At 38.5% G+C, this 13,341-nt stretch overlaps 1 protein-coding gene across 1 annotated transcript in view; it reads right to left on the bottom strand.

Annotated features, from left to right (window-relative positions):
* Window positions 1-13,341, bottom strand: part of ttll10 (tubulin tyrosine ligase-like family, member 10) — a 62,883-nt gene that overhangs the window by 2,302 nt on the left and 47,240 nt on the right. Inside the window, exons 2-9 of the mRNA XM_057828383.1 lie at window positions 4,672-4,917; window positions 4,456-4,594; window positions 4,164-4,282; window positions 3,979-4,099; window positions 3,829-3,914; window positions 3,109-3,295; window positions 1,438-1,609; window positions 1,209-1,349 (exon numbers count right to left, since the gene is read on the bottom strand). Coding sequence (XP_057684366.1) covers window positions 1,209-1,349; window positions 1,438-1,609; window positions 3,109-3,295; window positions 3,829-3,914; window positions 3,979-4,099; window positions 4,164-4,282; window positions 4,456-4,594; window positions 4,672-4,917 — 1,211 coding nt within the window. The remainder of the gene's footprint in view (window positions 1-1,208; window positions 1,350-1,437; window positions 1,610-3,108; window positions 3,296-3,828; window positions 3,915-3,978; window positions 4,100-4,163; window positions 4,283-4,455; window positions 4,595-4,671; window positions 4,918-13,341) is intronic.

Genomic DNA, 13,341 nt, shown 5'->3' with positions numbered 1-13,341 from the left:
GGTGGAGAGAGCTAGCTGTGGCGGCTAGCTTCAAACTGGCGTCGAGCACTGCGTCCAAGGTCTTCAAAGCCCTCCAGCCTGATTTGTTTGCCGTGTCCTACAACCAGCCAGTGGGAAGCCATAGCAGATTTCTGGCGTCTATGGAACTTCCCAAACTGCGTTGGGAGCCTTGATTTTAACGTTATCATAAAAAGCTCCGAGGCACCCCCAATCAGTGATGATGTATTGTGTGTGAACTGTCTGTTATTGAAAATTAAAGATCAAAACAACTCTTTTGACACCAAATCTGTGCTTTATTCTTCATATACTTGAAGTGTGACACGTAAATAAGTCAGACTCACAGCAAACATATGTACACAATAAATGATGAAGTGCACCAACCAAAAATACAACATAAAGTGATAAAAAGTTGGCAGTTTTTGGCCGACTGGGTCACCGCTTCGTGTGGCCACTCGATTCCGAACACACACGTCTCGGTGGTTCTTCCATTTTTTTTTTTTCAATCGCCGACCTGGCCATTTGGCAATCATAATAATGTCTTGACGAGACTTGCTCTTCGATGATACTCCCGTCGGCTTGGTCCATTTTTGCGTGTAGAAAATAATGTTTGATTCTGTTCTACAATGGCGGTGATTTCGCACTGAACCGGAAACAACAGTCTGGGCGGACCAATCACAGTCCATTTCCGCCACGTCATACGCGTTTACGCGACGCAAAAGTTAGAAAATTCGAGAGGAGCGCGTCAGGCTACGGCGCAGGGTCGTAACTCGGGTCTTCCTTGACGGCGCAGGTCTGACACGGAAGTATAACTCGGCCTTTAACATTCGTTCATTCACCCCGACCAGTCAAAATAGATTAGACGTCCATCGCTGTCAAAGGCAGCCAATGAATTAAAATAAAATATTTTTTTTGTCTTGAAAAATTCTCAAAGTATAAAGGTAGAAAAGTATAAATTCTTACTTTTAATGTTTTTTTTTTAAATTAAATGAATGCCCTGCAAGGGTTAAAAAAAAAAAAAAAAAAAAAAAGAAAGAAAAAAGTAGTAATTCATGCATGAAAGGGTTAATTTCGTATTATTTTTTACTACATCCTCAGAAACAAGGGACCTCATAACACCCACCTTGCCTTCACCTCAATTAGGAGCAAATTGCATCTGCATCATTCTAATTGGTCCCTATGAGCTCACAGACAACATCAGCAGCACTCACTGTGAAAGGGCCCAGCACCCAGTCCCTCGGTAGATCATCGGCTATCTGAAAGCGCTCGTTTACATAGGCGTTGAAGCTCTCCATGGACCACACGGTATCCTCCTTTACAAGGCTGTACAGGGGGTTCTTCTTTTGCATGTACTGCAGATGAACAACAGAGGGCGACAAACACACGTGATGTAACCTCTTGGAAGGTTAACAGTATTTCTGATTGGGGTGAAGCTCACACCTGATTGGTCAGATGGGCCGAGAGATTGTGGGACTTGGGGTCATAATGGTCACAGGTGAGCCGGACGTATCCGTGGCGAAAGAAGACCATGTAAGGTGACGTGCAGGCAATAAGGAGATAGGAACGCACGTCAAACTTCTTCCCTCTTAACAGTAGCGGCTGCTGGATGTAACTGCTCAATTAAATGCACCACACATTTGACAAACACTAAAATTATTTGGTAGACAAAGTGGCAAGACATTTACAGCCTCTAAGAATTAGGATTAGGATTGATATAAGAATGCAGATGCATTTTTGAAATAATATTAATCATGCAAATCAAGCGGACCGGAGTTGACTTTTAACCTTTTCTGGGACAGTGGCCGCTACAGTGGATTGCTATTCAAGGTTATCATTATCTTAACTTATTCCCTTTCAGCCCAGGTCACAAGGTTCTGGTATCACAAAGTTTTATGTTGTGGTAGTTAATAAAAGAGGGAAAATGATATTGAAAACAAGCGATCATTTGATTGCTTCCAGCCCTTCCCAGTTCAAATGGATCTGACGACTAATACCATCAATGGCATCAGAAGAGTTAAACTATGTGTGAGGTCACAAGAGATTTAGAAAACAAAACGAAAAAAATAAATAAAAACAATTCCCGCATAGCTAAATACACACAGGCCACACTTTGATGTCTTTATTCTTCTAATTTATTTTCTGAAGTTTTAATTATTTAAAATATTATTTTATTTAGAATTCTTTGTTTTTTTCTTGTATAATTTAGAATTACTTGTATATTTTATTACTCATGGCTTTTTCTAATTTGCGTTTTTTTAATGCCATTTTTGTTTATTACTATCTAAATAATAATCTTTCAATTCATTCATTTTATTTCAAATTATTCATGTATTTTTTAATAGCTCCTCGCAAAATACGTGCATACGCAATACTACTTGGATGTCTTGGGGGGGGACTCAAAATTATTCCCCATGGGCCACAATTGGCTCCTGGGCCGCAAGTTTGAGAGCCCCATCCTATATGAACGTACTGGTGATAAAAAAAAAAAAAAAAAAGGAGGAAAAAAATCATAATTCATGCATGAAAGGCTTAAAAGCAAGTAAGACCTGTCGGACTTTATTTTTCCCTTTTGCAAGGTGGTTGTAAATACCTGCATGCCTGTATACAGGCAGTGACATCAACTCAATTTATTTCACAATAAATAGATTTTTGTCAGATAGCAAACAACTATAGATAATGGCAAATTGGGAATTGAATACAAAACACATACAGTAGCCTGGTTTGAGAAAACTCACCTTAACCCTAAACCAACAATGTAAGACGTCATTGATAGGCTAACAAATAGAGTTGCATTCACAGTGCAATAAACTCTTTTAGCAATAGATATTTAAAGCTAAATGGTGGAACAACACATGTAGATGGATAAAATAACAATACTTTCATGAAATATTTTTGATCCTTCGCAAAGAATGACTAATATTACAGAATGATCTTGACTGTTTTTGAGGTTGCCATGGATTAATTGCAGTTGTATTCATTTCAGCTGTAACATGATTTGAGTGCTTTAATGTACATGCACGGTCATGGGACAAAATAAACTCATATCCGAATGCACCACTTGATACAGATTAGTAACAATCATATTGAGAATCTCAATACGTGTTTACGCACTGTTGGACGACGTAAGCCTGAGGCTGGCGGTGAAGCATCTTCTTGTTGCCGTGCAGCTCGCCCTTGTGTTGCAGTTTCAGCTTTAAAGCAGCAACATCCTCCGCACTCCTGAGCAAAAAGATCCCTCTGCCCTGGTTCAGACCCGTGGGCTTGCATATCCACATTTCACTGTAATTGTTGTTCATACCTGCCGAGCACCAAGAGTATACTCTCCTAAATGACATTAAAATTTCATTCACTGTAAACGATAAATACCTTACTTTAGATGTCATGGCAATATGTGAGGGAGCATTGACATGGGAGCAATCTATTTAGTCACAAATTTGAGGGAAGGCAATGGCATGACCATTTTTTTAAGTCTTCTCAGGTAAAATATGAATTTGTGTTATTATGTTAACAAAACAACTTTTGCCTGAGCTTTCTCCAACATTCAGTCGGTCTTGTGTTGTGCCTTAGCCCTGCCCTTTGCGGACTAATCGCTAAGGCAACAGCAGGTTTCCCGGGTGACTTTATCAGGGCCTCATGAGAGGTGAAATGCATTTGAATGCATTACTTTTCCACTGTTCATGAAAGCATCACCAAGGCACCTGTTGTGTTAACGCTGCCATTCACAGATGATTCCATTTTATTGTTTGATTTTGGAGCATGCTAACTAAACAGAAAGCCTGTTCAACCAGTGTCAAGTGTCAGTGTATTTGAGGATAATAGTTCCACTTTTACCTTCCTGCTGAGCAAAGAAACTCTCTCGCTCTTCTTTCACGTCCATACGGAAGGTTGTAGGAATAAACTCCTTCATTTTCAGCTTCCTGTTTAATACAATATCAGTTATCATACTGGTAGATTCAAGTCAAGTGAAATTATCAGTTTTACCTGAGTGCTCGACCATGGTTGACTTTGCTGCTGACTCGCTCATACTCCCTCAAACTGCTGAGCAAGCCGATCTTTGTAGTGAGAACCTTGTTGTTGGGGATTTGATACACAAGTTGTTTTCCTGAGAACAACATGGAAAACATCTCCTGTATAAAGCGTATAATATTCTGTTATCATTATATCACCTTCTCTAAAGTTGAGGTAGGTGCGTGGAGATTTGGTCTCGCACCACTTCAGTTTGAAGTCCTCCCTGTGCTTGTTGAATATCCTCTTCCATCCCCTTTTCTCACAGTAAGCGCTCACTCTAAAGGACAGAGGAGCACAATCGCAATCATACAATAACTCCCTGGGAAAGAAAAAAATGAAAACAAGCCCAAAAGAAAGCACCCCCATTTTTTATTGTATTTAAACTTCAAGGGTAATGGCCAGGTGTCCCAATACGTCTGACCACGTGATATCATGTGATGTTCTACTTACATTTCAGCCCCATTGGCTCCTCCAAAATAAAAGAAAGGCCCAGAACCTCGGGGCTCCTTGACATGCTGTCCCCTTTTACTGGCTTGATGGAAGCACATTTTGGGTAAACACTTGCAGTAACGAAAGGTGCAACTGGCATCTGTCCCAATAAATTATTTTTACTTTAAAACACATCATGTACATACAGAATAGTATGGTGGGATGAGACATGCACACCTGAGCCTCTGCCCTGTCTCTTCTTTTTGGAAGCCACCTTAATACATCTCATTGTGTCATCAGCAGACGGCTTCTCCTCCATCTGGACCTTCATCAGTCCATCTTCTGCTGTTTTAACCCCGATGGCATCACACACGGGAGATAACGGTACTACTCCCGTCTGGTTGTCCTCTTCCTCTTTGCTGTCATCATTCTGGACCTTGTTGCAGGGCTCCGGTAAGCACTCAGATGACATTTCATCTCCAGCTAAAGAAGAAGAAGAAGCTCAGAGGCCATTCATTAACAGCAATGTTGAAAATGACAAGATATACAAGTGCAAGACTTCCAGAAATCCCTGTTTGTACCAATCAAAAGACATTTCAACCTTGTGGTACTGTTACTTGAGTATTGTATTTTGTCTTTTATGTGCTTGACATAGTTCTTGGAAATCTTAAAATAATAATAAATTTGGAATGAAATAAAATAAACTCCATTGGTCCATTCTTTTTTGTGGATCCGCATCCAAAATCACTTCTGGCTCTAGTATGAACGGAACTGGTTTTCTTGAGGGTGGGTGATAGCCATGCAGTCCTGATAGTCACACTCAAACATATGATGAAAAGCGGCTGGTAATAATTAAGTACGTTTGATAGTGCTTTGTATGTTCTGTGTCTTATTAAATTAAACAAAGGCAGCAAAATCTCAAACTAACCCATCTACAGCGGTACCTCGACAATCAATACGAATGCTTCGACATACAAGATAAAATTTGACTTGTACTGTATGTCACGAAATGTGACGACATGCTCGAAATACGATGATTTACTGCAACGTTGCAATATATTGTTTTCCCGTAAAATGTCAGCACGTCTGATTTTGTGAGAGAAATCATCACAGGTCCCAAGAAGGTTAGTGCAGGTGATAGTAGTGGTGTAAAAAGGCAGACAGTGATTCTTACCATTCAAATGAAGAAAAAAATCATAGAAAAATATGAGCATGGTGCGTGTGTGAGTGAATTGGAACTGGAATTAGACAGAACACAGCTCAACGTATCCTCATCTAAACCTGCACACTCGCTGTCTCCTCCGATCTCCGTTCACCAGTAAGTTAAGGAAGAAGATAAAAAAGGTTTTTAATTTCTTATTTATTCAGAATTTATTTGTTTTACATGTGTCTAATTTATTGCATTTGTTAAATGAAGACAGAACATGGCTCACCATATCCTCCTCTACCTCCACACCCGCATCTCCTCCGACCTTGTTTGTCAGTCTCTAAAAGTTAATGTTACGATAAAAACACTTTATTTCCGATTTACAGAGGTACCTCTACATACGAAGTTAATTCGTTCAAGGACCTTTTTTGTTAGTCAAAATGGTCGTATGTCGAGCAGGATTTTTCCATAAGAATACATTATAATTCCATTAGTTCATTCCACAGCCCGAAAACCTACACTAAATCCTTAATAAATACTGCTGGTACTATTGCAAATAGCAATTAGACAGAGTAAAACAAATAAATAATGAATACAAATAGGAATAATAGTAATAATAATGATAGCTGTAATAATGTAATGAATCGGGTTCTAATGTGGCAAATGTGTTTTGCGTGGTGTATCTGAACACACCGTGTGGGTGACGTGACAGATTGAGAGAGGTCTTTTTACTTTCACTTTTCATGTTTAGCTGCATCGGACAGTAGGCATGTTGTGTTGAACAAGTTCTGAATTAAATGATTTTAAAAAACCTGACAAAGTTGGCGATGTTACAATCATAATAATTGTCACCTTAACTTATAAAGACTGGCGAACGGCGGTCGGAGGAGGACCGTCGAGATCGGAGACATTCTACGGCCGTATTGTCGCGCCAGTTCACAGACACGCACATAACGCTCATATTTTTCTATCATTTTCATATTCATTTCAATGGTAAGCCTCACCTTTTTCCTTTTTTCACCCCCTGCACTAACATTCTTGGAACCCATGTTGATTTCTCTCACAAGAAAATCGTACATCAGTCTTGCAGGAAAACAACGGAACTGCGGCGCTGTCAAAAATCGTCGTATTTCAAGCACGTCGTCGGGTATAGAAACAAATGCGAGTCAAATTTTACGTCGGATTTCTAAAAGACCATGTGTCGGCGCGAACTTATGTCGAGGTACCACTGTATTTATAATTTATATGTTTTGCTATGTGTAATTGCTATTTGTAATTGTAACTACAGTATTTACGAAGGATTTATCATAGCCATTTTGAGCTGTGGAACGAATTAATCAAATTATAATGTATTCTCATGGGGTAACCCATCTCGACATACGACCATTTTGACATACAAACCAGGTCTTGAAACGAATTAAATTCATATGTCGACGTACCACTGTATATATATATATATATATATATATATATATATATATTTTTTTTTTTCCATTATTGATTCATTTATGCAAAATATTGGAGAATAAAGCTTCCTTTTTATTTTATTTATTTATTTCATCAAACTCTGTGCTGTGTGTTTTTTATATTTATAGCTTGTGATGCTAACTATGGTCATTTTATTATATACACGTACATACCGTACAAGAAAATCAGACTTCTGGAATGCTATAATACACATGACAGGCCAGCAGTTGGTGAGTCATCTTGATTCTGAAGCATCTCCAGGCCCCAAATACAAATAATATTAAAACCACCCTTACCTTCTTCACACAGCGAGGGGAAGCAGCAAATATGAGCTTATTAGATTTACAGCCAACACCTCCAGTTGTTGCAACTACACTCCTTCCACCATGTGCATTTGAGCCGCCAGCCCGCCAGGGCCTCGACGGCCAACAAAGCCACAGAGATTATCTTCTTGTCCGTTGCACCGCCGATCATCAAACCTCCCCCCGCTCAAACAGTCGACAGTTTGCCCAGTAATGGGAGCCATGGCAACACTGGGACAATCTTTCCACAGCAACTCCTCAAGAAGAGTGTGTATTGCACAGCCACTTTGTGTTTAGATTCATCCAATATTAACTACCTGGAGGCCTCCACTGTTGTGTCAACGCAACGGTATTGTGTCCTAACACAAAGGGTAAATGCTATTGTTTTGTTTGGGATATGCTCTAGCTCACCAGTAGCCCACAGGAGGACAAGTGAGATAGAAAATTGATGTTTTTCATTGTCCTAGACACTGTGATTTTCAGTATATGTATCTTTTTTTTAAACCAAAAATTACTGCAAAAGCACACTTACTGAAACCTTTTACAGGGACTCATTTGAAGTCATTTGCTGCCATTGATGGCACTAGACGTCCTATCCATTTTGACTGGGAGGGGCAAATGAAAAAATGTTCAGTCATGAGCATTTACGGCCAGTCCAGTTTAAATTAAATGGACGTCTATCGCCATCAATAGCGTGCAATAAGTTAATACAGTGGTACCTCTACATACAAAGTTAATACGTTCCAGGACCTTGTTTGTAAGTAGAAATGGTCGAATGTCAAGCAGGATTTTCCCAAAAGAATTTCCATTAATTCGCTCCACAGCCTGAAAACCTAGACTAAATCCTTAATTAATGCTGCTGGTACTATTGCAAATAGCAATTGCACAGCAAAACAAATAAATTATGAATAAAAATCAGGATAATAATATAATAATAATAGTAATAATAAAAACAATAATAATACCTGTAATAATGTAACGAATCGGGTTCTAATGTGGCAGATGTGTTTTGCGTGGTACACCTGAACATACCGCGTGGCTGACTTGACAGAGTGAGAGAGGACATTTTACTTTCACTTTGTTCAGCTGCGGTAGACAGTAGGCATGTTGTGTTGCACAAGTTCTGAAATGAATGATTTAAAACCTGATGAAGCTGGCGATTTTTTGGCGATATTACCACAATAATAATTGTCACCTTAACTTATATTTCTATCATTTCCATCTTCATTTCAATGGTAAGCCTCACATTATTTCCTTTTTTTCACCACCTGCACTAACATTCATGGAACCCATGTTGATTTCTCTCAAAAGAAAATCCGCCGTGGGCCCGTCTTGCTGGAAATCAAAGAAACTGCGGCGAGGTCATGAATCGTCATACTTCGAGCATGTCGTTGGATTTAGAAACAAATGGTGTCGAAGTGATCGTACAGTATGTCGAGGTAACACTGTACAAAGGAAAAAATATATATGGCAGAAAACACAGACAAGGCTGAAAAGGCAGTTTCTGCTCTTGCACCCCTCTATAAAATAAACTGCTGTATTTTAAGCCAAAAGAACTGCTGTGTCTGATAGAGCAATATGTGTATATGCTGCCATAGCAGATTTGTGGTGCATTAAGTCCCCGAACTATTTTTGTCCTATTTATCCTGAAAACCCCCGTTTATGGACGTCGCGCAACCGCTTTAGTTTCAACCCAGTCATAAAAAGAAGGCAAGTAATTATAATATATAAATTATTCAAAATGTCTGTCATTTTTAGCTTAGAATCATTAATTAATGTCTAATATTTCATTTAAAAAAAACGATACCTAAAAAATATTTACTTGTATATTTAAATCTTCAAACAAATTACTTAATAATGAAAAAATTGGCGTCTGTAAAAAAGTCACCTAATAACTATCACTTAATTGTATTTTTTTTCCTTACTGTTGCATTTTCCCGAATATTTTAGATGATAAATAATCGATCCAAACAAAGAAAAATTGAAGAAAAAAAGGTTTAAAAGGGTAAATATATGAAAATGAAAATCTCTATTACTCCTTGTCGTCTGCGATTTCTGCATTGCGACCCATGTTATATTACCATGTTTCACCCATAAAATCCCCCCAAAATCCAGCTGTGGCCATTCACATCTCTGTATTGACACTCTATGATACATGCTATATGGAGTTTTTGGCTCGAAACAAGGTAAGTGCGCAATAGTATCTCGTTAAAATCATGGCATCTTTAATTCTGCTCTCGTGTGCACTCACCTCCAGTTAGTGTTTTGCTGTTTAAAAAATATACATATTTTTTTAAATGTCCTCCAGTTCAAAATTTTTCTTCCCCCAGAAAATTGACATTTCAAGCTTTCCAATGATGTATCACACGTGCAAATCGGAAATTTTGAAATGTGGACAAATTGGGGGTCTCAGAGCGGAACGTCAAGTCACCTAAGTGTTTTCCGCCATATATATTTTATAGTGCTACCCAGAGCCATAACCAGTGTGTATTTCAGTTTTTATTCATTTTGAGCTAATTCATTGAGCTTTTATCAACATTGCGTTAATTTATGAATATATTTATAATTATATAAAAAATATAAAAAATACAGGGTGTCCATTGTCTCTTTACCATTTAAAAAATTTATTAAAAATGCAATTGATTAGATATTTTATTCAGATTTGTACTATTGTATTAAGCGTTTATTGTTTTATTTTATTTTTTTTTACATCTTTTAATACACTTCTACATGGGCACCATTAATTGCACGAAGCACAAATGACTCTTCTGCAAACGTTTACCTTGACCTTTTAACTGAATATGTGGCACCACAACTGAATGACCTTCAACCAACCATCATTTTTCAGCAAGATGGTGCACCACCACAATGGGGGCTGCATGTTTATGGGTTCCTCAATCAAACATTTCCAGACCGATGGATTGGAAGGGATGGGCCAATTCCTTGGCCGCCACGTTCACCAGATATCACTCTCCTGGACTTCTTTCTATGAGCCTATGTTAAAGATATCGTGTATGGAACAACGATAAGGGACATTACTGACCTTAAGCGAAGAATTACTGATGCCATTGCCACAATTGATGAGGCTACGCTACAGCGAACATGGCAAGAAATCAAGTACCGTCTTGATGTGCTTCGTGCAACTAATGGTGCCCATGTAGAAGTGTATTAAAAGAGGTAAAAAAAATAAATAAAAAAAAACGTCAATAAACGCTGAATACAATAGAACAAATCTGAATAAAATATCTAATCATTTGCATTTTAAATACATTTTTGAAATGGTAAAGAGACTTTATGGACACCCTGTACAATCATGATTAATAACTTTGAAAATTAACATACCATAATATTTCACTCATTCATCTTTTCAACTGCTTATCTTCACAATTATTTATATATATATTTTTTTAAAGACCTAAAACAGTCACTTACCCTATAAAGGGTTCATCCATTTTGAACCAAAATAGACTGGAAATCTAGCGTCTTCAATGGCACTGAAAGATGAGCATTCATGGCCAGTCCAGTTGGGGCCGTAACCACAGTTCTGTTTCTATTCATGTTAATTTAATCAATTTTGTCACATTCGGCTGCTTGTCACTGTTCTCATTTTAGAGTGTGGGCGGTGTTCCCTGGAGGCAGATGCGTCCAATTCTCATCAGATGTGTATTTAAACGCAAGCAACCTAAGCAAGGGTTGCTGAGATATTAACTTGCTTGTTGCCATTTGACACTTGTACTTTTGAATTTCATTGTATTTGCTAGCTTGTTCGTCAGCCGCTTTTTATTTTGTGATTCCTCTACTTTGAGCAGGTATTAAGTTTATTCATTTTTTGTTGTCTTATTGGCTCTTTGCCCACCGCTTAGTTTAGTGGTATTTGATCCCAGTCGACCTATTGTCATGGATCTATTTTGTTATTCCCCCTTTTCCGCTTGTTTGTTTTGTTTGTATTTAATAAACCCTTGTACGTACAAATATAAAAACTAATTTAGGGAGTGTCAGGCCTAAAGCCTTAATAAAACCATCTGATTTTGGTGTTATGCGATGATTTTTTTTGTTTTGTTTTGTTTGACGCATAGGCTTTCAGGAGCAAATGATTAGCGATAGTGTTGAGACCTGGGGTGATTTTCATTCAAATTAGATTTAATTTAAAGTAGGGATTTTGCCAAACAAGAAAATCCCGATTGTTTTCTCTCTAATCCGATTTTCCGATATCGATTACGATTTCTTGGCAAAATAAAAACAATGACAAATTAACTTGTTAATACACACAGAACAATCCCTTGGGATTAAGAGTGTTTAATTAATACAACAGACTCCAGCTCTGTTCTTGAAGGGACCCTCGATCTTAAAGACAAGCAATTCTTAAAAGATAAATGTTAGTATGAGTTATAATTATTTGATATTAAAACCCCTGTTAATGTTTTCATTTCAATAAAATTTGTAAAATTATTTTAAGTGATAGGTCGCTATTCTTGTTGACATTGCAGTGCGGTGACGTCACCGGGCCCACTGCCAAACTTCGAGCATGTCACTCGTTAGCTACCCCAACATGTCGTCGGTTTTGCCCTTCCAATTTGAACCAGAACGGAAAACTGAACAAGGACAGCACTGGCGGTCGTTCACAAGACGAGCAACAAAGGCAAAATGTAGAGCAGGAAATGCCTGATAAGACAAGAGTTGGGCAAAACTGGTGATGAGCTTGCGTCAAGTGCGTCTCAATGACAACGGTGCAAGAGAGCGTATGCTGTTGAGAACTCCATTCTTTGTTAGCAGATTTCAAGGTGATCTATTGCGTAATCAAACTTATTCCAATATAAATATGTAGATTGTCAGCATTCAGAGCTGCTGAGTGCTTGACATACAGTACCGGCCAAAAGTTTGAACACACCTTTTCAAACCTTTTTATTTTCATGGCTATTGACATTATAAACTCTCACTGGAGGTAATAAAACTATGAATGGACACGCGTGACAGTCAGGATCGGAGTCGTGTCGTGGCTGACTGTCCTCATTAAATTCGTCATCTGGATCGAGTCTCCTCTATGTCTTGTACATCCAACTCACATTTAGCTAGGTACGTTTAGCTCGGCGCGCATCAGCTGGCCACTGTATCACTGCATCGGACGTGTCTGGATCAGTTTGAGTGGCAGCATCACTCATATTAGGTGAATACTGAACAAACACACTTACTGCCTGAGGAACTGACAGTAGAGGTAAATTATTAGCTTCTCCTGTGACTAGCGGTACGCCAGAAGGTTTGCCTATCGCTGTAGTGGCAGGAACGGCTTGCCTGCTTAAGAGAGCGGCCAGCATTTTCTTGTCTTTGGCGCTTTATTGCGCGGATTTCACTCGCTATCCGAGCGCGTTGAGGCTTCTTGTGAGAGAAAATAGTTGGAAAAGTATTTAATTTTAGTCTCCGCTTATATCCAGCCGCTCCTGTGAGCTCTTTCATAAGTTGTCGTCGACTAAAAGCCTCGATCACGGGGGGAGAAAAGTGGCGAGAACAAAGCCTTGGGTTTTTGGGAAGTTTTGTCAGTATACAGGCATTTTCCCAAACCTTTCTCCTCTTCTTGTCAATAGGAAATCTGTGGAGACTCACATCACTCCCCTTCTTTCCATTTTACTGGAAATTGCATCCAAAGCAGAACATTGTGGCATTTTACTTAGCGCGTTTAGGCAGCGATACACATTTGTTGTACACAAGTGGAAACGTCACAATTACGTCATCACTCCGAGTCCGCAAAACATGGCGCCAACTATCGGTCAAAATATGTACTAAATATTATAAAATATTGCCATTGATTTAATATTTTATGTGTTTCTAACAACATATTTTAGTACAAGAGAACAATTGTGGTTTATTAGAGGCTACATGTCTTTAAGATTGAGATCCCTTTAATTAAAGCAATAATGAAAGAAGAAAGTGCATATACCAGTTAAAACAAAATCAAACATGATAAAAGGTCATCAGTCAGTCTGTAAACCAAATAGT

Source organism: Corythoichthys intestinalis, chromosome 2, assembly GCF_030265065.1.
Source record: "Corythoichthys intestinalis isolate RoL2023-P3 chromosome 2, ASM3026506v1, whole genome shotgun sequence".
In the NCBI taxonomy this organism is placed as follows: domain Eukaryota; kingdom Metazoa; phylum Chordata; class Actinopteri; order Syngnathiformes; family Syngnathidae; genus Corythoichthys; species Corythoichthys intestinalis.
The sequence above is the reverse complement of the archived record's forward strand: the minus strand, read 5'-3'. Positions and strand labels throughout refer to the sequence as shown.